Below are 25,974 nucleotides of genomic sequence, written 5' to 3'. Positions count from 1 at the left end.
GAAAGCGTATGGCTGGTCTAGGGCACAGCGAGCAGGGTACCCAAGCCCGCACTGGGGGATGCCCTGCAGAGAGGTGGGGAGATGAGTTGGGGGGAGCTGCAGAGGACCATGGATACTACGGAATCCAAACGAGGGAGAAAAAGAGCCCCTGAGGGTTTCCGAGCAGGGGTGGTAAGAGTGTACGAATGTCTGAGGGAACCAGAAAGGAGCGGGGAGAGGCCCGGGAGATGGGTGCTGGTGATCACACCTTGGACCAAAAGCAAAAAGGACGGGGCAATGTGAAGAAGACTGCAGAGAAGGGAGGAGGCAGGAGGAGGGGACTCCAGAGTGGCTGGAAGAAAAGGAACACCATCGAGAGGAGCAAGAACACTAAAAGAAGGAAGTGGGAGGGAGGAAGAGCTGGAGACTTTCGGCTCGGCCATGTGCCCGGATGCCAGGTGGCCAGTCAAGGAATCTCCAGCAGGTAGTGAGAACTGAAAAGCTGGGGCCACAAGAAAAGTTGGTGCTAGAAAACCAGGAATGGAAGGACCAGGGAAGGGGCTGGGGTGGCGTCTGCTTTGCCTGGCGGTTGTCATCAGATGGGATGAGGGTGTGGGAGAGGGCTCGGTGAGCGCTAAGAGTTTTGTTAACACACAATGTTATCCCAAGAGAAGTGACTGAGGCCCCAGAGGAGGTGAAGCCTCAGGAGAAGAATGAATAGAGGGAAGTGTGCTGAGGCCTGGGAGTGGGAGAACCTTCCACTGGGGGAGCCGAAGGAGGAGAAAGACAGGGACCAGACGCCCGTCACAACCACCTCTGTCCTCCCCTGGCCCCCAGTGACGTCACGATGGCCACCAGCCAGGGCCTCTGTTCCTTCTTTATCTTACTGAACCTTGTAACGTTTCACTCCATGGTCCGCTCCTTTCCTTCTCGAGATTTCTCTCTTCTACCGACTTCCACCAAAGCCTTCTCTAGGGAGGTTGACTTCTGCTCTGACTGCCGCTTCTTTGGACAGATGTTTATGCCCCTGGGCTTCTCTCTGCAGCCTGCATCTCTTTTTAGGTCACGTGTTCTTCTAGAGGACTCTTGTGGATGCACACATTTGTTAGCATCACCAATATGCTCGGAACTTCAGAAGCTTCAGGCTCACATTTCCAACCGCCTCAGACATTTCCCCCTAGTCCTTGCATGGTTCTAAGTCTCCACGTTCAGACTGACTCCCCCAGGAGGCTGAGCTCCCACGTGTTCCTTCTCCTACAGTGTCTATTGCCACAAATGACAGCAGCTCCAAGTAGTCAAGAAAAAAAATGGAGGGATCATTCTCAATTTAAGTCTTTCCTTCAACGTGCAACTTAAAATGCTACCCAAATCCTCCTGAGCCTTGCGTGGCTGTCCCCTCTTTTCTACTGCAACGATGACTGGATGAGGCCCTTTGTGCTGACCTGGGAAACCAAAACAACTTCCTAGATGGCCTCCTTGCTTCCAGTCTCTCCCTCCCCTAATTGGTCACACACACAGAAATCTGGCTTCACTTCCTGAAACCCACATCGATGTGTCGTTCTCTGCGTGCTGTGCGCGCTGTTGCACTGTGACTTGTAAGACTTCAGAGCCTGGCTAGTCTTCCAGCTTCATCTCTTCCCAGGCCCTACTCCTCTCTCTACCCTTTATGGTCCAGGTCCAACAGATCACTCAGCCATTTCCATAGTATCTGGGGCTTTTCCAGATCATTCTATGTGCAATACAGAAAAGTACCGTATGGAGATGGAAGCTCTCTACCTGATTCGCTCCTCCCTCTCTCCCTCCTACCAGGAAATCATCACCATTCTTCAAGACATGATTCAAATATCACCTGCTCCATCAAGCATCCTGTGACTCATCAGTTGGTTCCCTGCCCTCTCCCTTGTAACCTAACAGCATCACACACCCACTGCAGGCTTTGCCATATTATACCACAATCTCATCTCCATGTCATGCGCCCAGCATGGTGTCAGAGTTCCCAGAGCGCTCAGTGAGTGGTTCTGGAATAGGATATGGATGCATAAAGGAACAAAGGGCTAATTTGTTTTTCTCATCCACAATATCGCCTGAACCAGGACTCCTGGAAGGGAAACTGGAAGCACTCTTGCCCATGGCAGTCCACAGGTGACAGCATATTACGTGCCTAAATAGCCCCTAAATGTGGTCACAAGATCAAACCAAAGCCAAATCTTGGAGCACCCTCAAGGTCAAGAGCTGGCTATGGGACTTCTCAACTCCAAAAGCCATGGTGGTGTTCACAATGCCATGATTTACTAGGCACAATGCTGTGGTCAAAGCGTGGTGATGAGACCTGTTCCCTCCCGGGTTCACTCCCTGAATACTTTTACTGAGCCCCTACTGTCAACTGGATACTATGGTAGCTAAGCACAGAGGGCCACAAGGATTCCCCATTAGTTGAAGCTACAGACAGAGGAACAAATAAATACGGTTAAATTCCTTCATTCTGCACAGCCTGACTGAGCACCTACAACGTGCCAGGTTCCGTACTAGGTTCTGAGAGCACATCGATGAACAGATATGAAGCGTCCTAGGTTCTGAGAGCACATCGATGAACAGATATGAAGCATACCCACCCTTAGACAGACAAGGTAAAGCAGTGAAATATATCAAAGAGGGGACAGTGGCAAGTGCCCAGGAGAAACACATACAGAGGAAAGGGGGGAGGCAGAGGCAGTGGAGGGAGGGTATTAAATGTTTAGGCCAGTGGCCAGGGAAGGTTTCCCAGCAATAAGTGTTAACACAGAGACATGAACAAAGGCTGTGGGGACACATAGAGGGAGTGATTCCTTTGACAGAAGTCGGACAAGGCTCCAGAGAGGACGTGACTTTTTGAAGTGGGTCCTAAAGGACGTACAATGACTTCCGAGAGGGCATCCGGGTAGAGAGAAGAGCAGAGAAGGCCCCCACGCGCTGGGAAGAGGGAAGGGGCTTTGCGTAGCTGGAGAACAGTACCGGGAGCAGTGGGGCGAGTCAGGGCGAGAGGTGTCGGAAGGGTTTGCACACTACACAAAGGAGAGCGGATTTTACTCCAACGAGGGTTTTCGGGTTGAGAAGTAGGCTGGTCAGCCTAGTCCTAAGGAGGCTCGGCCTGGAGGCGGGGTGCAGGGCAGAGTTGAGGGGAAGACCACGAAGGGGAACCGGGGAAGGACGGAAAGGAGTGACAATCCAAAGATCACTGTGCGTCCACTGCCCAAGAGATCGGGGGCTGGAAACCTGCCCCTGACACCTCACGACATGGGACAGGTGGCGCTCCCCCGGCAGTCTTTACCTACCTGAAACAAACAGGGGTCCACTCCAAAATGCCAGTGAGATGAGAGCTCTTCGTCAAACACACAAGAAACATTCACATTGTGCAGCAGAATCCACAATCAATGTTCTTATTTAGGACTTTAAGACACACTAGGATGACTGTGTTTTGAGATTTTCGCATAACCACCAAAATGGCTTTCTTTGTTTTCTGCCGTTAGCTGCTTGTTTTTATACTTGGACTAAATGGTGTGGCCAATCGGTCAAAACATTGACATAAAACTTAGTGGAAGAAGGCAAACATTAGTAGTCAGTGTCAACTGGGTATTTCATTCACCCGCTCCGTGCTAATCCCTATCCTCCAGAGTGCTGTCTGAAAACAAAACAAATAAAGCTGGCTAAGTGCTCCCCCAGCTACCAAAGTAATGCACGCTCACTCCAAGTAGGCGGAGGAAAACAAAGCATGCACAATTCCACCATCCAAATATCCCAAGGACTACAACTCTTGGTGTATTTCCATCTGGCCAATTCTCGACAAGACAGTTTTTGTTTGTTTTCTGCAGTCGAGATCACAGAATAGACCCAATCTTGTCATGGCACCGTGGTTGAAATAATTTCCCCAGTTCATCATCAGTGACAGCATAAAACGGAACCGGGCATGTGTGGCTGCTCAACCAACCAAGAGTCTCAGAGGTGAAAGACACTGTAACACTTGCTCTAATGCGAATTTTTGATAATTCTCGCATATAGTAGCATCAAATCTCTCAATCTGTCCCTATTTGATACTTGGGAGCTGTACAGAATGAATCTCACATTGGCTGGTTATATTATATTATATTATATTATATTATATTATATTATATTATATTATATTATATTATACTTTTGTTAACTCAGCCTATGGGTATGTTAACTTTTTAATCAATCCTATCCAACTACTGGATCAAATAAGCTTGAGCCCCTGTAAAGACAGACCTCTTCCATCCTTTATTGATACAACTGGTTTTTAATAAGTAAACATTATCTACAATGAATTTTAAAGTATTAGTTTCATTCTAATATCTTAGCCAATTAAGACTGCTTCAAACTCCTTCCCCTTTGCTTAAATTAGCATCAAGGTTCAGTGCCACTTACACAGTCTGTACCTCCACCTAACTGCACCTCTGCCATTCAGCCCGTGCTTCTTTGTCAGGGTCTGTCACATGCCTTGATTCCATCAAGACAATGTGTCAGTAACACTTCTGATGTTTTCTTTTTTTCCTAGGTACTTAATCATCTGTTCAAATGACTAATTCTACAGTTGTTGCCAATGATTGCCAAGGGCTGACATCCAGCTCATTGCTCTGTTAACTTCCAGAACCTTCTTTCCCATTCTGGAAAACTAGAACATTTGCTCATATCCAGTCTTGCTTAGAAGCCTGAACAGACTCACAGAAATAAAATGCCCAATCTCAGGACCATGTGAGCCTATGAACACTGCATAAGTGGGCTCCCACAGCTAAGGCAATAAGAGTAATAAACAGCAGCTTTCACAATTTGGACACAGAAATGAACATAATTTTTTAAAAATCAAGAGGCAAACTGATCTAGATTAGAGCTGTCCTGAAGAGACTGTGGGGTGAAAGCAGCAAAACGAAAGCTAGACCCCCCCCCCAGACACTCTCGACATCGCCTACACACAGGCTGCCACTGGGCTACTCTTCCATGTGCCCTGGACCGGTTTATCCCTCCCTTGGTCCATCCCATCAAAATATAGCCTCGCTTGCAGGTGTTCATTCATTCTTTCCCTCCTGGAGCTTCCCGTCTCCATCTCATTGTTTTATCAATGGAACACTGGTTGAAATGCTGTGGCAAACATTTTATGGCCTTGGAATGAAAACAGAGAGTGGCACTAAGCTACGCCCTAGTCATCCTAGTTCTGAGCTGCCAGCTGGCATTTTGTCATTGAACACTTGGAAAGTTCCAGAGCAGTGGGCCTTAACAACGGATTCACATCAGCATCCTCCTCTGCGACGTTTTAAAAAAATTACCACTGTGCCTGGACCAAGGGCCTGGACACTCAGATGCAATGCACCACAGGCTTCTGTAGTGGCTGTTAAGCTCCACAAGTAGCTCTCGTCGGTGCTTCTGGGAAAGAAACACCGCTCTACCCCTGACTTCTCCCAACTAGCAAATGGGTACAGTTACCAACGCCTTCTCAAGCTTATGAGAGACAAAGCTTACTTTAATTCACTCTATTCCTACACACACAGGTGTTAGTGTTAAATGAGCTTTGCATAAGCCAAAAATTAAGAGCTGAGAAGCAAATCTATCCCCCATGTTAATCTGATCTGCAGTCAATCTTGCAAGGTAGAAGAGAAACAGCTCAGCATTATCTTTAACAGTTAGGGTCATCTTTATGGTCTTAGATTCTACTTACCGTTTCCAAACTTCTTAAATAAAGACGATAATTTGTGATGTAAACTCTTCCCTTAATGGGGCCATTGAAAGGACATATGTAAATAACTTCTTTGTCTATTAAGATAAAAAAAGTACCCTAAAATAATGGAAATATATACCAAGATACACAACAAATGGCACTAATATCAACTATTTGCCTAAGAATAACTATAATAAAAAAGCACTGAAAAGGTCAAAAGCACAGGCAGTGTCTCCACATTACCGTGCTACGTTGAGTGGGGCCACATGTCACCTGCAGGCCCTAGCGGTGCTTCTCTGAGCGCACCCACCATGCTGCCACTACCCGGGGCAAGGTGATAACAGCTAGAAAGCGGAAGTGAATGAGGGTACTGACCCTCAGGTGGTTGTCAAGATTAACTACTGACTGCGGACTTCAACCAGAGGATGGCGATTCACATAGGACAGTCTCATGGACTAACCCCTAAATGGGGTTTGAGGTTTGCCAGCGTCTAGTCACACAAACATCACGATGTTTTTAATAAATGAGTGTCAGCAGTAGAAATGTTTCTATAGTCTCTTCTTGCTCTTTTAATAGTGCAGAGAAGAGCTGAGCGAGACTCATTTCCCACATTTAAGTGATACAGAACAGATGGCCAAGAGATCAGCACATCTTTGGTAGAATCAAACATAAGGAGAAACTAAATCAGGAGAGTTGACTTATCATAACAAAAATACATCTTTCTCCTATCTCTCAAGGATGTCCTTGAATGTGTTCATGGCATGCATTTATTTATTTGTTTGTTTGTTTGCTTGTTTATAGTAATTGGGAAATCCCTTTCTCCCCAGGTGCTAAATGAAAAATACCCAGTCATGCTAATTTAATCAGTCGCTGCCTCACTTAAGGTTCTGGTGCTAATACAGAGCACCAAAGCTTCATTATGTGAAGACCACCAAACGGGAGGTAGCCTCTCTATGCTTATCCACAAATTGGCATGGACACATGCCACTGGTTTCCTTTTCAAAACTAGGATCACATGTGCAAGTCAGTGGCCATGGCATAGTTTCTCAAGGTGCATGGCTAACTGATTCCCACAGGCACCCATATAGATGACCTTAATCTACTTAGCACCATGTTTTCAGCCATTTAAGCTGAACAACCCAGATCTTAGTAAACCGAAAGGTTCTCTGAAACAATGGTGACTGTATCGTCACCAAATGGGAATCTGAGAGGGGGATGTCGACTCTAATATAAAATGTGAATGCCCACAACATCAGCACTTCGCTTAGAAGCTGTCAGGTGCTTCTATATTCTTAAGCCGGAATGATCTAGACTTCCCAAAGTAGATATCTTCCTCTTCATATGAATTTATAATGAAAAAATAAGCCAACAACAATCAGAATGTTACATCAACATTACTAACTTCACCTACCTGGCAAAAGAAAGATGTTTTAAACCAATATGGTCTTTTATATTTCAAAGAAGAGAATACTTAGACTTTAAGTTGATCATATTAAGGCATACATCATAGACTGGAAAACCTTAATTCCATTTTGTTCATATAACCTCAAACCATAAGGGCTTATAGCTCCAATAAGAGACTTTCAAGAGAAAATCCACATTTCTTTCCAAAATAGTTCTGTCTTTGGTACAAAGCAAAAAATCTCACTGCCCCAGAGAGCATGAAGCTCTTGAGGGAACTCTTTGATCAAGAAACTCTAATAATAGAGTTCCCTCTATAGTAACACTTTTAAACAAAGCTAGCTTATTTGTCTAAATTTGACTTCTAAAGAGCCACCTGATCCTGCTGGATCTCTCATCAATTTATGCAAATCCAAACTTCCCAGGATCCTTACCAGTAATGCGAGTTTCTCCCGGAAGCTGAGGAACAGCCTCACCCATGTCCCGATTAAGTCCATCCCTAGAAGTCTGGAAACAACACAGTGCAATCAGCACTCATAGCATGACATTTGCGCTGGATTTTAAGAAACTAACCAAAAATACCGTTTTTTTTTTCTTTTAATTTTTTTAAACTTTTTTTGGAAGGGGGAGGTAATTAGGTTTACTTACTTAGTTACTTAATGGAGGTACTGGGGATTGAACCCAGGACTTCGTACGTGCTAGGCACACACCCCACCACTGAGGTATACCTTCCCCCACAGAAATATCGTTTTTAAAGAAAAAAAAAATAGAGAAATATCGACCAGTCTAGGAAACTGGCACAGAAGATTAAAAGAACTGTAAAATACAACTTAGCATCAACATTCATTAGCCGAGTTAACTTTTAGCCTGTAAATAACATTAGCCCACTTTTCAGTAATATTAAACACCCCTTCCAAGCACTTTACAGTTGTCAGTGCTCTGGAAAGTGATAAAAAGTAAATATTAAGTGTATTCTATAGATACACGTGTACTGTGGCAGCTTTTTTTTTTCATATTAAATATTCAGCCACCTTTTATTACGAGAAGGAATGAAAACTTCATTTCAGTGGGACTGTAACTGAGCAACAGTAATTACGGCATCTTCTCACAACGCCAGAAAAAAAGTTACTAAATGTTAATCGGGCTTTTATTTTACTAAGATCTTTCCTCACACAGGTAACTAGGTAAGAGGACAGGGCGGCCTGTCATTGAACTTTTGAGCCAAAAGGGGTCTTGGGAACGATCTACACACAAATTCTTCTCAAGACTTCACTATGGCTCGAGGTCTTCTGGCTTTAAAAGTTTTCCAGGGCATAAGCCTCATTCAATCATTGCAGCCGCTCCGTCAGGCAGGCAAAGTATTAGCCAATAAAGCCAAGGTGAGTTCTGAGAGTCGTGACTTGGATGCCTGGGAAAGGAGTCTTTCAATCTATTCAGCCACCCCAGCGGATCAGAGCCAATGGCAAGCTGCCTGGGTCCGCTGTCCTGGCCAGCATGTCACTAACATCTGTTTGGGCAAGAGGTTTTCTCACCACTGTTTTTCATTCATTGTTTTTACTAGTTGTTTTCCAAAGTCACACTGCAATCATTTCATGTGTGAAGTCAATAATCCTTTCTTTCCTCAAAGGAGTTTCCTGAATATTAAGTGAAACGAACTGCAGAAACACACTTTTGAGAATTACCAAGAGCTATGTGAATGTCAAGTGTTATGAAACAAGAGAAATGCACACTGTGTATTTAGGTAAGATGTGAGCTGTCAAAGAGGGGTGCTTGCTGGATTTTTAATGGTTTTATCTTTTTTATTCAGGTATAAATTGAAAATTCCTAGCCAATTTTTCAATATGTTTCAGTGCTTGCAAGCTAAGCATTTATAACTAGTAAATTCAATATTCATTCACCCTTTACATACCACAGTTCTGCGTCAGGAGAAGAAAGCATAATTCAATCACAAAATAAGGGAAACAAATGTGTCTGACTAACACAGGATAACATGGGATTAACATAAAATGTACTTTTATATTAGAGTAACATTACACAAGGACTTGCAATTGCCTTCTTGAAATTACTCTTTTATTTGGAACTGATCCTTGCACAATAGCAATACTAAAATACAATAAAAAAAAACTTACATAATTTGGGGATGAAAAAGGTCCTTATAACCATGACACCAAAAGCAGAAAATATAAAGAAAAAGATTGATAGATGTGGTTCCATAAAAAATTTAAACCTCTACATTTCAAAATCTAAACACCATAAATATAATTAAAAGGTCAACAATAAACTAGAAAAAAGACCTGTTATATACTTTATTATGACACATATAATGCACATATATAAAGAAATACATTATTATATTGTATGTATTATAAAGAAGTACACACACTATAAAGAGTTGAGTATCATAGTATGTACAGAGCACTTTAAAATCAACAGAAAAGAATTCCCCAAACACCCTGGAAGACAAATAGGCCAAAGACACAAACAGCCACTTGACAAAAGAATTACAAATGAACAAGAAAACGCATTTAAAAAAAAAAAAGTCACTTTTGTTAGTACTCAAGGAAATGCAAATTAAAAGACACTAGTTGGCTCCCTTGATTGCTGGGCATCCCTCCACACTGCTGGCGGAAGTGTAAATGAACCTTTCTGGTGGATAATCGGTAACATGCATCAAAAGCCTTAAAGGGCCATGAATAAAGCTTATTTAAAATCCATTCCTTCTTTTCAATATACGTTCCAATATCTCCTTCTAATTACACAATTTTCTCCTTGACACTTGGAACCACTTTCTGTTAATGTTGTATTTGTTTTGGTCTTAAAATTCTTTTATCATCATCATTAGAAAATAATGCCAGTATTTTGGAAGGTATAACAGCTTGCTAAGTGGCCATGGCCTTCCACTCTCTCCTTCAGGAAGCTTTCAGGGGCAAGAGATTGCCCAGTATCTTAAATGTAATGTCTGGCAGTAGTTCACAAGACAGAAGGTTCTCAAAAATGAAGTTACGGGAAAGGATTTGCAAACAAAACTCACTGAACACATATAAGGTAGTCCACCTTTCATGGAACAAGGTGGGATAATAAATAAAACCACAGGTATCAAAGGATTTACATTATGGGAATGAATAAGGAAATTAATAATTCAAGAAACCCCAAATGGGCACATAATATTCAAATACGAAAAGACAAATGCAGAGACAGAGGTACAGATAAATCTGAAAGCTCAACTTACCCTCTTAATAGACTCATTCTCCAAGGAGTGTGAATTATATTTAGGAGTCGGTGCAGAAGCCATACTGGAAACTCTACCGAGAGAGACAACATTCAGTATCAACTGAATTTGTATGCAATTTCAGACACACTGCAATTGAGAACAGGAGTACACTTGACAGGCCCTATTTCCCTTGTAGTCTCTAGAGGGAATGAGATGCATGAAGGACTAACCCCAGCGTAGCCCATGGGCAAGAGCTCCAATAAAGGTGCAGGGAACCACAGAGGAACAGAGAAGGGGGAGCTCAGAGGAAGACACCACACATGTTCCCTGAATTTTTATTCACAGCCTTCAAACTGTCACCGGAAAAAACCTTAATTGTGCAACAGGCTTCAAATTTCCCCACTTCTTAATTTTTAAAGACAACTTAGAGGCAGCCAAGCCGACTGATATAAAGGGTGGGCAGCTGAACTCACCTTTTTCCCTTTTAATCACTGTTTTCTCTAAATTAAGGCAAGTTAAAGTGGCATGGATTTGATGGAAATCAAATTAGCAAGGTTTGACTTAATCCATATTTTCTAGTGAAAGTATATACTTCATTTAAATAAGGCCTATCCATCACCATTCAGAGATAAATGAAACCATCGTGTTCAGAACACACACAATAGCATCCCAATGCAAGGGTTTCGTTAGACCTGCGAAGACTACAGCAACAACAGGAAGCTAAGTGATGCTGCTGCTGTTTTACTCAGCAAAGTTAACGACACAGAGAGATCCATACAAAGTCACTGGTAGTTAAACCACATCCAATTCAGCAAGGGGACTGGAGATGTTTATTGGATCTTTTGGCCAGGCTCATTAAAAGGGCAACCGCTCACCAACAAAACCCAGCATGGAGAATGTGACCATCCCTTGGTACAAAACCTAGAGATTTGATAGCTGTGCGTTGCTGGTCACTGTCCCTAAGGCCTGAGAGAAGTGACAAAGATGTAGATGAGGGTAACCACCAGGATGAAGAGGCGGCGAGATGGCCAGGTGAGAACAATCTTACAAGCTGCACACCTCCAAGGGCAAGGCTGGGGGGTCCACTTGGATCATGGCTGTATCCTGGCACAAGAGGACATTCCTATTTGGTGAACAAACGACTGATTACGCTCAAAACACACGCTGCTGTAAAACATCATGACGGTGTGAGTTTGTATATGGCTCACCAAATCCCAGAACACTGGAACAAGGAAACTCCTCCTGAGGCTTGAAAATGAACAATTAAGACAAAATAAGATACTTCTTTCTAGAAAGGGATACTAAGCTTTAAAAACCTGAAGCCATGAAGAGGCAGCACAACCTCAAATTAGAAATAACTTTTTTAAAAGATAAATGGATAACTCAAAAATGAATTACATTCAGACAAAATAGTTGACAAAATAGCCTTGAAAAACCTAACCTTAAGTTCAAATCTAAGCAAAATAACCCATTATTTGCCGAGACAGCAGAATGGATGAGAAGGACTAGATAAAGCAAGTCAGATGTCTTTGCCCTAAAATTATTCTACTGACTAAACAAGATTATATACTTGTGGGATTTTCTTCAGGAAGAGAAAACGTAGTCATGGGATGTTGTAATATTTAAAACATTTTAATAAGGCAACATCTTCAAACACATGTTAAATGATTACTGTCATGTCAACAGAAGACATTTCAAATACAATCGACTCAGTCTTTACCTTTCTTCCTGTTTATAAACAATAAAAGAAAGATGTGTCTTCCTATTTTCTTCAATTCTCATTAAAAATACCCTCCATTTAAAATGAACTATAACAGAGCAAAGTCTTCCTTTCCCCCTCATTATAAACTATGGGATCGAGCTATAACTCACATACTATACAACACACCATTTTCAAGTGAGCAATTTTATGGTTTTTGTTACATCCACAGAGTTGTGCAACCCTCACCACAATCGATTTTAGAATATTTTCATCATCCCCCTCAAAAAAAAAACCCATACCCATTAGTAGTCACTTATCACTCTCCGCTCCCCCAGCCCCCGTCACGAATTTGCTTTGTATCTCTACAGATTGGCCCATTCTGGACATTTTATATAAACAGAATCATATAATATGCAGTCTTTACGCCTAAAGCCCTCATTTTCAGAGTTAGAAATGGCTACTATTAAAAGTTGGATCGAGTACAGATCAGAGAAATCCCAGGGTCCAAGTAACACGGGTTAGTTGCATAATGAGGTTTGCTTTCAAATCTCATCAGTGAACCTCTCTCTGTTGAATGATTCCAAAGGATCCCTGAAATGGACAGAAGTTGGAACAGCGTGACACCGGACATCATAGGCGCTGGACTGACTGTTCAAATCCCAACCCTGCAACTCACTATTTGACCTTGGGCAGGTGATTTCACTTCTCTGGGCTTCAGTTGCTTTTATCTCTATTTTACTGCAGCGTAGTTGGGCAAAATGAAGTAATGAAGAGCTTAAAACAGTGCCTGGTATATTCGCTAACAAGTTATCAGTATAATTTTCAATAATGAAAGGAGAATTACTGATTTGCTGATGCCATAACCGATTCTTCTACAAATTAGTCCTGACCCTATACACACTAGGAAGAAAGTTTACTACTACAGGGATAGCGCATGGCCGGTGGTGACCTGGCTATAAAGCTTCTCTCTAAAAAGTACACGAAGTTGGGGAGGGTACAGCTCAGTGGTAGAGCACATGCCTAGCAAGCACAACATCCTGGGTTCAATCCCCAGTATCTCCATTAAAAAAAAAGCAACCTAATTACCTCCCCACCCCTCAAAAGTATACAGTGCTGTGTGTCAATTAAACGTCAATAAAGCTGTCTTAAACTTATCAACCACGGAAAGTTCATCCATGTCTTCACCTGTGAAACACCTCCGTTGCTTTAAATGGAGTTCAATAATAATTAGGAGCTACAGTAAAGTTTACAAAAGTCATCTACCCTTTTGGTTATAGCGTATTTTGCCCCAAACCCCTAAAGATCAAGCTTTAATCCTTTTTATTTTAAAAAACATTGAATTGGGGCTATCTTGGCTTTAAAGTGAAAATTAAAACTTAATTCCCTATATATATGCTAATTTCCAGACTTTAACCAAAGGGAGATTTCTATCATTTTTGATCCTGAAAAAAACTTTCAGGATGTTATTTAAGCCCAATCCTCTCCCATTACAGAGAAGATGACAGGAAAGCCTAGAGGGGTTGTGATAAGGCCTTGGCCTGAGTCAGTGGCAGGACCAGCTCCAGCCGAGGCCTCCCGACTAACACAGCAGTGTCCTTCCCATCTAGAGAAAACTGCTTCCAAGTGATCTCCATTTTTAAAGAAACCAGGCTGGATGACACTGGTCCCAATCTCAGTAGAGGAGTTATAGACCAGGAAACATAGTTAAGAAAACTCATCTAGGCAAGCAATCTTTGGGGTCCCCAAACCTCTTCAAATAAAGCTACATAAAGGTCACATTATCTAAAACATCAAATTTTAAAGTCACAACATGGTGTCAACTCTGTCTCTCTTTAAATTCAAGACAATTAACCTCAGTGGTCTCATGGTGTCCCCCTCCCTGTGTCTCTTCATCTCTTGTCCCCTTCTCCATCTCCCTCCTCTCTTTCTCTCTCTGCCCCCTCTCTACATCTGTCTCCTCTCCCTACCACTTACCACCCTTCAGGTAACCTGTTGTTACTGTCCACCTCCCCCAACAAAATACAAGCCCCCACCAGAATACAAGTCCCCACCAGATGAGGATTCTGGTCTTTTATTTACTGCTGCATTCACAACACCTGTTACAGTGCCCAGCACCCGGCAGGTACTTAATAGGTATTTGTTTAATGAGGGAAGGAACTGGGCAATAAAGACCTGGCCAAAAAACGTAACTGTTGTTTGTCTAATATTTCCTTTACACCAGAAATTCAAGCAAACTTTAAAAAATGGTAGAACCAACTCTTGGCTAATCAAGGTGTTCAAGGTATGATGGCTCTGGGCAGCAGAATGTGGTGCTTTGAGGCACCACAAAGAACTTGCACCAAAAAGAACTTGCACGCTACCATCCTACGCTACAGACTTTATGATGAGACAGGTACTTCAATTAGGGTACAAAGACTTCTTCCACCACTCCCTTCTCCCAGACCAGGAAAGTGCTCCCCTCTCCGCTATACGTGAAAAACACCTGCAGCAGACATAATTATAAATACTTTCAAATCAATGCGGACCATTTTTACCCTGACTGTAAAGATCTAAAAGCAGTAGAATTAGAAAATAAATCTGACCTCCACCTCATTGGGCCTCGGCAAGCAAAATCTAAACTGTAAGGGGAGCTCAGCTGCCACGGTCACCAATTTGCCATCAATGGCCCTTGATTAGGGGGCTTTCCTGTGCTTTCTGGGTACAAACAGTGACAAAAAGGCACACAGGCCTTCTCTCTGGGTTTTACTCACTGTGCTCCTGCTGGGTGTTGATGTTCAAATGAAGTTTAAGGCCGATCTCTCTCTGGAAGCTCCCTTGAAAGCTGCGGAAACCTACCCAGTCTGCAAACTGACTTCGAAAGCCTGCCAGTGAGCAAGAAGCCGTGCCCAAGCAGCCTCTGAGCCCAGGAATCCAGGTCTTTCTAAGGGAGCTTTCTTTCCTTGCAAGTCTATTTTGAAAAAAAAATGCCAAATATTTAGGGCAGAGCTGCTCAACACTCCCAGACCCAATGCTCCCTTTGTTAAAAGACAAATTGCTATAAATTGGAAGTTCGGGGTTTGCAGATACGCACCGCTATATATAAGATGGGTAAATAGCAAGGTCCTACTGTCCAGCACAGGGAACTATATTCAATACCTTGTAATAGCTTATAATGAAAAAGAATCTGAAAAGGAACATATATAATGTATAACTGAATCACTATACTGTACACCAGAAATTAATAAGACGTTGTAAACCGACTATACTTCAATTTTTTTAAAAAAAAATTTCTGCAAAGCCCCCTTGGGTAGCCTGAAATAAGTCATGGATATTATCAACCTAGCCACAAATTTTAAAAATCATCAGTATAATAGCTGAACTTCAGGGTAAAGGAGAAATAAAAGGATACTGATTTATAATACTGTATTTTTCAATACAAATTACACTGAAAACAAAAACACCCCCCATTTCCAATTTGGCCTCTAGGGGGAGTTTTGCCCCCAATGAGAACCAGTCGCAACCAGAGTTCTGTTCTGCACCTGAATGCCCGGAAACACAGGATGTACAAAATTAACTTATTCTGACTTTCGCATTAGAGTTGCTCTGCCAGTAGGCCACCTAGGAGGCAAGAAAATGAAAAAGATGTGTTGAGGTATCCTTAACCAGAGCCATCTGCACCAAGAGAAAGGTTCACACCCCAGCCATTTTGAGACCAGGTACAATCAATTCAACCTCTACACTTGCTCAGCACACAAACCATCTGCAAGAGGAGTTTAGTCCATTTGTATCCATGTTTCTTTGAACAAGGGTTGCAAATTTTTTCTGCAAAAGGCCAGAGAGTAACTATTTTAGGCCTTGTGGGTCATACAGACTGGGTCATAGCTACTGAACTCTGCACTAAACCAGCATTAAACCAGCCACAGGCAATACGGAAATAAAGGGGTGTGGCTGTCTTCCAGTATGATTGTATTTACAAAAACTGGCTGCCACCCTCTGCCTTACTTTACGCTATTAAAAGAAAGTATTTTCAAACAAATTTTCTGCAGCCGCAGCAAATAACAATCTTGTCCTTTTAAACTAAATTATAAGCTATAAACCTCACCATTCATAGCTTATACCTTTTAAAAATGCACTTTAACCAGCTGCAAAATTGTGTGATATAGCTGAAAATGGGAGGGATTCTGTACTCAGACCAGTTTGGCGTTCAAATCTCAATTTTGTAACTTGATTACTAATAATAGTCATGCGACCTCAGACAAACCGCAGTTTTCTGCCTGTGAAATGGGCATGAAACCACCTACTTCATGGGGCCGTGATAGGGATCGTGTAAAATGCTGGCACAGCAGATGGCAAAACAGAGCCGCTCAAATTCCTGATCCCTTCCTCTTACAAGAGATGCTTTGAAGTCATTCCTCAAAGTGGCGCTAGCACACTTGGCTGGATTTTCATTAACATATACACTGTCTAACACTGATTAACCATTCTGCATACACATTCTCTAAGATAATCCATCCAATCTTGGCAAGGCTCTGAGCAGCCTTAAAGTTTATTCCTGAAGCAGGACCACTTCCATTAAAAAAAAGAAAACACTCAACTCCTTGCCCGGGGAAACTTTCTGCAGGACCCTAACATGCAGACCTGGCCTCTTACCTTTCCTTCTGGCTCAAGCACGTAGAAATACACTAGAGGTCTCAGAGTACATCTAACAGCAGTTGTTCCAAAACAGTACCTGCTGTTAACGTAAGTGGCTTTACTGTCCAAATAGACACATTCAGAACACGTGTGTTACCTCACTTTGTCTCCGCTGCATCATCTCAGGGCTAAAGGGACTTTGTGTTTTGTTTTTTTTTTTAAATTTTGTTTTTCATCGCAGTGCAGTCGATTTACAATGTTAGTTTCAGGTCTATAGCAAAGCAATTCAGTTATACATATAAATACATATATTTTTTCAGATACTTTTCCATTGTAGGTTATTATAAGAAATTGAATATAGTTCTTAAGGGACTTTGTTTTGATGATGCTTCTTTGGAAATTATAAAATGTTAAATACTAATTCATTTAGAAACTCACTCTTTGTATCATTTTGATATTTACTACTCATTTTAAAGATCACAATGTACCTACTTCCACTTCTTTAAATGCGCAAAGACCTTTTGGCTAAAAACTGTAATGCAATTCAGATCCAGTGAAGAATGCATTTTGAATCACATTTTCTAGTGGTTAGTGATGGATTTGAGCTGATCCATTCAGCCTATTACTTGGTCTCCTCATGACAAATAGCACATCTTCAAGGTAGCTGACTGGCTTCAGTGGCATGTGCTGTGGCTACAGGGCAGAATAACTTTAGCAACACTTCATAAACTGAAATTGATATGCGAAATAAACTACTAGAAAAGCCAACTACCATCAGGCTAAGTTTTTTTAATGTAAAAAGGCTACCTAGTAATGACATGACATACATTTAAACACATCATTAAATCCACCAATGGATTTCATAACCATCAAGTACCTGCCAGTAAATAAAGTTTTAAAATAGGAGCAAGATCAAGTTCCCCATCCACCGGCCAACTTCAAAACTCATGAACCCAGCTTATCTGCTCTATGACAAAACTGTATTTTGTGGAAATATTTTCCCCTGTGAGAAACTATTCCCCCAAAGTACATTTTAAATGTATTAGGGAAAAGTACCTTCTTAAGCAAAAGTTAAAAAGGTACTTGTTGAAGGTAAGAGTACACACACATAAAGAGGCACAACTATAATAGTAACAAAGGTGCTGGTTCAGATCATCTTCCTTCCCATCGCCCTTCTGCCTGGGCATTACTGACGATTCCTCCAACTGTAATCAGTGGTGGAGGGGGAGGGACAGAAAGGAACTGAAGGCAGATGTGCAGCTTCTAGAAAAACAAAGAGAAGAGAAAAGGCTGGAGATGATAACCTGCTATTTGGACCAACTCCTCCAGGCACTTTCACTGAGAGGAGAAGCAGGTGCTTTCTCGGCACTGGGTCCTTCATCACCTGTTTCAAGATAGAGGAAGCTTTCCCCCATGTACACACCTGTGTACACACACACCTCATTTCTCTGTATTTTGTACAAATTTCTTTTTTTTAATTGAAGTATAGTTGGTTTACAAATGTTGTGTTAATTTCTAGTGTACAGCATAGTGACTCAGTCGTACATATATATTCCTTTTCATATTCTTTTCCATTATAGGCTATTACATGATATTGAATATAGTTCCCTGTGCTGTACAGTAGGACCTTGCTGTTTATCTATTTTACATATAGTAGTGTGTATCTACAAATCCAGAACTCCTAATTTATCCCTCCCACCCTGCTATAAAAATTTCTAACGTATCATTTCTCATGCTGTACTGTGCTTACCTATCCCTTGACATTTTGTGTCTCTCCATTAGATCTGCGCTTCCTAAGGCCATGAGCTGGTTCCCGGTGCAGTACCGCACAGAACAGCTCGGGCCTTCAGTCAATGAGTAAGTGAATGCAGTTCCATCCTTGTAACCCTGCACAACTCTGAAGACGTCAGTCTTTAGGCATTAAAGGTGCTCCAGATAGATTGGCAGACACTAACTACTATTTATAAAACACATAAACAACAAGTTTCTTTCATATAGCACAGGGAACTATATTCAATATCTTGTAGTAACCTATAATGAAAAATATGAAAAGGAATATATGTATGTATATATATGACTGAAACATGATGCTGTCCACCAGAAATTGACACATTATAAACTGACTAGACTTCAATAAAAAAATTAAAACATACATAAATAAAATAAATAAGGCTCTCCACCCTGCCTCCTGAGGGCTGATCTTTGTGTTGATAACTCCTTTGCACATCCGTATAATTTTCTACATATGTATACTTCCCCAAATAATATGTTGATTTTGCATGGTTTTGAACTTCTATATGGAAGTAGAATCATTACACATTCTTATGGCCTCTTCTCTTCTCACACAGCACTGTTGTGAGAGCCATCAGTGTGGGTGTGTGGAGCTGTACTCTGTTCATTCCCCCTGCCGCATAGCAGCCCACTGCTCCACACTCGGTTTTCCACTCTTCTCAGTGGTCTCGTGAACAGGCTCCAGGTTTCACTACTACAATCAGTACTGCAAAGAATGGCTGCCCATTCCCTGAGATAGGTCTTCAAGAAGCTAGCAACTGAGTTAGGGAGATGAATAAATATATGACAAGTTAAGTAGTAATAAAGACAATAATACAGGTGATACTATACAATTAAAACAAAAGAGAACGTCTGCTCATGGATAAAGATCATGGCTTCCATTTACTGATTTTCTGCTGTGTGTCAAGCATCGTTCTAAGCACAGATGAACTCATTCAGTCCTGCTAACTTTATAAGGCAACTACTAGTACTCTCTTCAAATGAAAACACACAACCCTGAGGAACAGGAAGGTTAAACATATCTACTAAGAACTCTCAAAGTTACAGTTCAAACCCAGGCAGTCTGGCCCTCTTACACAGTATACCCACGAACAGGTATCTGTCACTCTAATTCTCTAATTGATGATCAAATTTTAAAAATGAAAACATTATGCCTCCTGCTTACACAGGTCAATAAAAAACTTTATTTTTGGAATTTCATCTGTATGTAATAAAATCTGATGGTCATTAAAAAATAACACTAGCCTTCAGTTTAAGGATGAGTAAAACATAGTGACTTCCCTCCCACCCCCCAAATCCATGTCTGTGAGGCACTGAGCCAATGTACTCCTTCTTGTTTGACTGCAATAGTACTTTGTGTCATAGAAGAGTCTTTTCAAACTATATTAAAAAGGACAAATTTTAATAAGGGTTAAAATGCCTATCAGAGCATATGTGGCTAGATGGCTTATTTTACAAAGTGTTCCGTGTTGATGGTGTGTGCTTATTCCAGCAACACTGTCACAATTCAAAGTATTCTTTCAACTCTTTTGAAACTGCTTTTAGAACATAAAGCTACGTAAGACATCATCTCATGAAGTTTACCATATCTCAATTCTTAAAGAACAATGCTTCCCACAGCATGAACATCCACTCTCTTTAATAGATGGGCCTCAAAATAATTTTGATCTAAAGCCAAATGGCAAGTTCTTACTCAGACAGTGGACTCTGTTGAGGATATTCTGTAAAAGGTGCCACGGTCTCTGAAGGGAATTCCAAAGAAGAGCTCAGAAAACGGGCTGCATAAGTATGATTTGGTGCTGCCCGTCCCTTCTCTACACGTGCTAGAAGCAAAAGCAGCAAGTGAGGTTTCTGAATGTTGCCAGGGCCTCCCAATTGTTCAAAATGCTGGGCTTGATACATCTTAATTAGTCCTAATTTACAAGAGCAGGGTGACCTTCAAGATTAACAGATCAGCAGCAAGACTAGTCGCCTGCCCAGGAGGTAGTTTGCCATGGTAGTTAATGGAGTATCCAAAGGTAATCTCCAAAGACTGGCTTCATTAGAAGCCTCGGAGTTTCAGAAAGAGCAAGACTTGCAGTGACCTGGTGTACGGACAACAGCTATCTTCCTACCTGGGGCAGTCACCTATTATTCCAGCCACAAATACAAGTGGCCAGCTATCCCTGCTACACATGTGTGTGCACACACGAACAGTTCTAGAACTTGACACTACCAGCAGGGAAGAAGTTTTCATAGATGTGGAAGAAATAATCTAAGAGAAAAGACAGAAATAAAAAAGGCAAGAAGATGAAGAGAAACCAAAACCAGTGTCAAAAGAATGGCAAAGAAAGAAGATGAAGAAATACCAGTACCATACCAATGACACGTATGAATCTGACACAGAATTGCCACGGCCTTTGAAGGAGCAATAGTCAACCTTCCTTATCCATGGATGCAGAATCCATGGATATGGAGGACTGACTACGGGACTTGAGCACCCACAGATTCTGGTAACCACAATGGGTCCTGGAACCAATCCCCTCTGTGGATACCAAGGGACAATTGTATATGCTGCTCCATAAAAAAATAAAAGGAATTCTCAACCTCCAGATGGAAATTCTGTTATCAACACTAGAAGGAAAAGCTTGGTACTGGTGGTTGATAATAGGTATGAATGTGGTGATATGTAGAGTCAACAGGGCTATTCATGAGGTATACTATCTTCCTGAAGATTATATCTGAGACATAGTTTATATAAACATAATTCAACATCTAATGATGATTTTTAAAAATCTCAGCAAACTAGGAATAGTTAAGGTCACCTATGAAAAACCTATAGCTAACATCTACTTAATGGTAAAAGATGCAGTGCTTTCCCACTGAAGTCTGAGAACAAAGCAAGGATGGTTTCTCTTATTGCTTGCCTTCAATATATTTTAGAGATCCTAGCAACTTTAATAAGATAAGAAAAAGAAAGAAAAGACATAACATAATGGAAGGAAGAATTAAAATTGTATTTACAGATGACATGATCATATATGTAAAATATCCTAAGAATATTACAGAAAAAAACTACTAGAACTAGTAAATAAATTTTGTAAGTTTGCATGATACACAAGGGCAACATAAAAAATTGTATTTGTATCATTAGCAATGTATAATGAACACTGAAGTATAAAAATATCTCCATAATATAAAAAAATTAAATATTTAGGGATACATTTAACAAAATGAGTACAAGATCCATGCACTGAAAAATATAAAACACTGCTGAGAAAAATTAAATAAGATGAGGTTAATTAATGTTCAAGGATTGGAAGTCTCAATATTGTTATGATGTCAATACTGATCCATAGATTTAATGCAATCTCTATCAAATCTCAGTGGGCTTTGTCATAGAAATTGACGAGATGATTATGAAATTTATATGGAAAAGCAAAGGACCAAGAATAGCCAAAATAATCTGGGGGTACAGATAAAAAAGAACAAAGTTGGAGTACTTCCACTACCCAATTTCCAAACTTACTGTAATGCCTCAGTCAATCAAGACTGTGTGGTTCTGGCATAAGATTAGACATAAAGATCAATGGAACAGAATGGAGTCCAGAATTAGGCTCATCTTTGGGAGGTCCTAGAAATGGTCGATTGATTTGGTACCAACAAAGGTACCAAAGTGATTCAATGGAAAAAGGATAGTCTTTTCCACAAATCATGCTGGAACAATCTGAAGTCCATATGGAAATAAGTGAATCTTGACCTTCACTTCATACAATATACAAAATTAACTTGAAATGAGGCACGTAAGTATTACTTTTATACTGTTGCATAATAAACTTAGTAGCTGTAAACAACACACATTAATTATCTCACAGTTTGTGTGGGTCCTGGGACAGGAGTCTGGGCATGTCTTAGCTGGATCCTCTGCTCAAGGTCTCAGAAGGCTGTAAACTCAAGGGAAGGGGATTACACAGGGTATGAAAATGGGGGGTGGGCAGAAATCGGGTGGGGGGGGCACCTTAGTGTCTGTATGCCAAAATAGGTCTAAACACTTACCATATGACCCAGGAATCCCGCTCCTGGGCATATATCCAGAAGGAACCCTACTTCAGGATGACACCTGCACCCCAATGTTCATAGCAGCATTATTTACAATAGCCAAGACATGGAAACAGCCTAAATGTCCTTCAACAGATGACTGGATAAAGAAGATGTGGTATATTTATACAATGGAATACTACTCAGCCATAAAAACTGACAACATAATGCCATTTGCAGCAACATGGATGCTCCTGGAGAATGTCATTCTAAGTGAAGTAAGCCAGAAGGAGAAAGAAAAATACCATATGAGATCGCTCATATGTGGAATCTAAAAAAAAAAACAGCAAACAAAGCATAAATACAAAACAGAAATAGACTCACAGACATAGAATATAAACTTGTGGTTGCCAAGGGGGCAGAGGGGTGGGAAGAGATAGACTGGGATTTCAAAATTGCAGAATAGATAAACAAGATTATACTGTATAACACAGGGAAATACATACAAGATCTTATGGTAGCTCAGAGAAAAAAAATGTGACAATGAATATACACATGTTCATGTATAACTGAAAAATTGTGCTCTACACTGGAATTTGACACATTGTAATATGATTATAAATCAATAAAAAATGTTTAAAAAATATGTCTAAACATAAGAGTTAAAACTGCAAAAGTCTAAAATGAGTTAAAACTGCAAAAGTCTAAAATGAGACACAGGGGGAAATCTTTGTGAACTCAGGTTAAGCAAAGGTTTCTTAGAATAAACTACAAGCATAAACTACAAGAGGCAAAAAAAAAAAAACCAATACACTGGACTTCATCAAAGTTAAATATCTTTGCTCTTTCAAAGGCACAGTTAAGAAAAATGAAAGGGTAAATCACAGTTTGGGAGAAAGGACTTGCAAATTGCCTAACAAAGGCCTTGTATCCAAAATATACAAAGAACTCTTAGAACTTAATAAGACAGGCATTCCAATAAGAAACAGGGAAAAGATTTGAGTGGATACTTCATCAAAGAAGATATACAAATGGCCAATAAGCACATGAAGACATATTCGGCCATCATTAGTCATTAGGAATATGCAAACGAAAACCACAGTGAGCTACTATTACACAGCCACTAGACAGGCTTCAATTTAACAAGACAGACAATAACAAGTGTTAGTGAGAACCTGGCCCAAGTAGAACTCTCATACTTTACTTTGTCAGTGGGATGGAAATGCAAAATGGCACAGGCACTTTGGAAAATAGTTTGACAGTTTCTTGTAAAGTTAAACATACACGAAGCAGCTGGCCCAGCAACGCCACACCTAAGTATTTACGCGAGACAAATAAGAACATGAGTTGACACAAAGACCTGTAAGCAATGTTCATAGCAGCTTCAGTCATAATGGCCAAAAAATAGAATTAACCCGAAGGATCATCAATTAGCAAAAACAAATTATGGTATAGCCATATTATCTATTAGTACTTAGCAACAGAAAGTCACCAACCGATGCTACATGATGAGTGAGGAAACATAGATGAATATAAAAAGCATTACGCTAAGTGAAAGAGGCCAACCACAAAATGCTATTTATATAAACCTACCCTCAACACATTTCAAAGAGCTGCTAGTATTCAGACGACATTCTGTAGCCATCATGCTATTAAGTCAGAAATCAGCTTGAAAGATACCTAGAAAATGTATTTGTGAATTAAAAATAAACTTCGAAACTCACAGATGAATGAAATAATCAAAATGGAAATGAGACTATATTAGCACTAAATAACAACAACTAAAAAACTAAATAATAATAAAAACATGTTTTGAAACATCCAAGCAGCAAAATAAATCCAAAGAAAGAAGGAAGGAGATAATGAAGAGAACAGTGATTTCTGGGGCATATTTTAAGTGAAAAAAAGCAAGAGGCTGGATAATGTATATAGTATGCTTTTTTGATATAAGAAAAGGGAGGAAATGCAACACACACACACACACACACGCACACTAGCTCAAATTTGCGGAAGAAGAAACACAGATGAACTGAAAACTAGTCATATTGATTGGAGTGGCTGGCGGAAACAGCACGCCTGGCAGGAGACAGGGTGAAAGCAAGGCTTTTCGGACTACACCTTGATACAAATTTGACTTTAAAATCATATAAAGTTTCATTAACATTAATCGAAAAGAAGCTTGAGAATATAATTATGCTCATTCATTTCCACATATTGACAAACCTCATACTGCATAACCACAATGGACAAATCTTTGGCAAGACAAATCAAGAAAAAAATGAGAGAAGGCACAAATAAACAACATGAAGATTTAAGGATGAAAAGACAGACATAACTACAGATACAGCAGAAATTAACTGGTAGTTCAAACTCTTCCCACAGCAAAAGCACCAGACCCTGGGGGGCTCTGGGGCAAGTTTTACTAAACATTCAAGGAACAGATAACTCCAATTTTATACAAACTTCCAGGAAAAGGGAATACTCTCACTCACTTTACAAGGCTAGCAAACGATACTAAACTAGAAAAGACAGTACAGGAAAAGAAAATTAAAGCCTAATCTCACTCACAAATATCCATGTAAAAATCCTGAAGACAATATTACCAAACAAATCCAGCAGTAAGAAATGCATTGACGCCAGCAGTGCAAACCTGGTTAATGCTACCAAGCTATATTAGCAAATCCCTTAAAACAGCCCATCGCGTTAACAAGCTTAAAGAGGGGGAAAAACATATTTTTGTAAAGGCAGAAAGGGGGCTGATAAAATTCAACATCCATTTGTGCACCAGAGGTGTGCCTACTCGGAACCTAAAGTCAACATAATACTTTGTGGTGGAGTATGGAAAACATCGCGCCTTCTCAAGATCAGATCCTGGGCCCCACCCTAAACCTACTGAATCAGGAACTCCAGGCTGGCTGCCAGCGAACTTGGAGTTTGGGGAAACGCCCTCAGGTGATTCTGGAGCACAGGCTCCTCCAGTCGGAGCGCGGCCACCACGCCAGCATCCACCAGCATCTGCGTCACCTGGGAGAGGAGGGCTCTCCACCCTGGCCGGCCCGGTCCCCCTGAGTCAGAATCTGTACTTCAGCCTTAATACTGGGTGGTTCGCGGTGCAGCAAAGCCAGGGACAGCTGCTCTGGGGCTGGGCGGCAGGCCAGAACCACCTGGAACACTTTTCAAAAATGCAGATGTCTGATCTCCCCCTGAGATCAAAGAAATTGGAATGTCTGGGTGGGGCCCAGGCAGCAGGTCGTTAAAGCTCCCCAGGTGATTCTAATGAGCAGCCAGCGTGGTAAACCACTCGCTGGTCTGCAAGGTCTGCAGCGCCAGGAAACCTCCATCCGGGCCTCCGGGTCCTTTCCGCTGAGCCAGAGGAGAGGCCTTCCCTGAGTCCTTTGAAGATGCCCCTAAGAAAGAAGCTGGCATTTCACACGTCTACCAATGGTGACTTCTTAATATGGCTTACCAAGCTAAAATCCAGAAAAGAACTCTCTGAAACAAAGTGAGGATGTTGTGAGGATTCACAGGAGAAGGATGGACTAGCCCTGGGCAAAGGGC

General features: G+C 41.1%; 1 protein-coding gene across 5 annotated transcripts in view; it reads right to left on the bottom strand.

Annotated features, from left to right (window-relative positions):
- MTM1 (myotubularin 1) overlaps window positions 1-25,974 on the bottom strand; it is a 105,602-nt gene that overhangs the window by 62,287 nt on the left and 17,341 nt on the right. For 3 of the 5 annotated variants that reach the window (XM_010956481.3, XM_074360026.1, XM_074360027.1), the window contains exons 2-4: window positions 10,314-10,386; window positions 7,519-7,591; window positions 5,684-5,778 (exon numbers count right to left, since the gene is read on the bottom strand). In XM_010956481.3, the coding sequence (XP_010954783.2) occupies window positions 5,684-5,778; window positions 7,519-7,591; window positions 10,314-10,376 (231 nt within the window). In that variant the 5' untranslated portion in view covers window positions 10,377-10,386. The remainder of the gene's footprint in view (window positions 1-5,683; window positions 5,779-7,518; window positions 7,592-10,313; window positions 10,387-25,974) is intronic. The other 2 variants (XM_045517725.2, XM_074360028.1) reach the window with 1 other exon arrangement.

Source organism: Camelus bactrianus, chromosome X (assembly GCF_048773025.1).
Source record: "Camelus bactrianus isolate YW-2024 breed Bactrian camel chromosome X, ASM4877302v1, whole genome shotgun sequence".
NCBI classification, from domain to species: Eukaryota; Metazoa; Chordata; class Mammalia; order Artiodactyla; family Camelidae; genus Camelus; species Camelus bactrianus.
The sequence above is the reverse complement of the archived record's forward strand: the minus strand, read 5'-3'. Positions and strand labels throughout refer to the sequence as shown.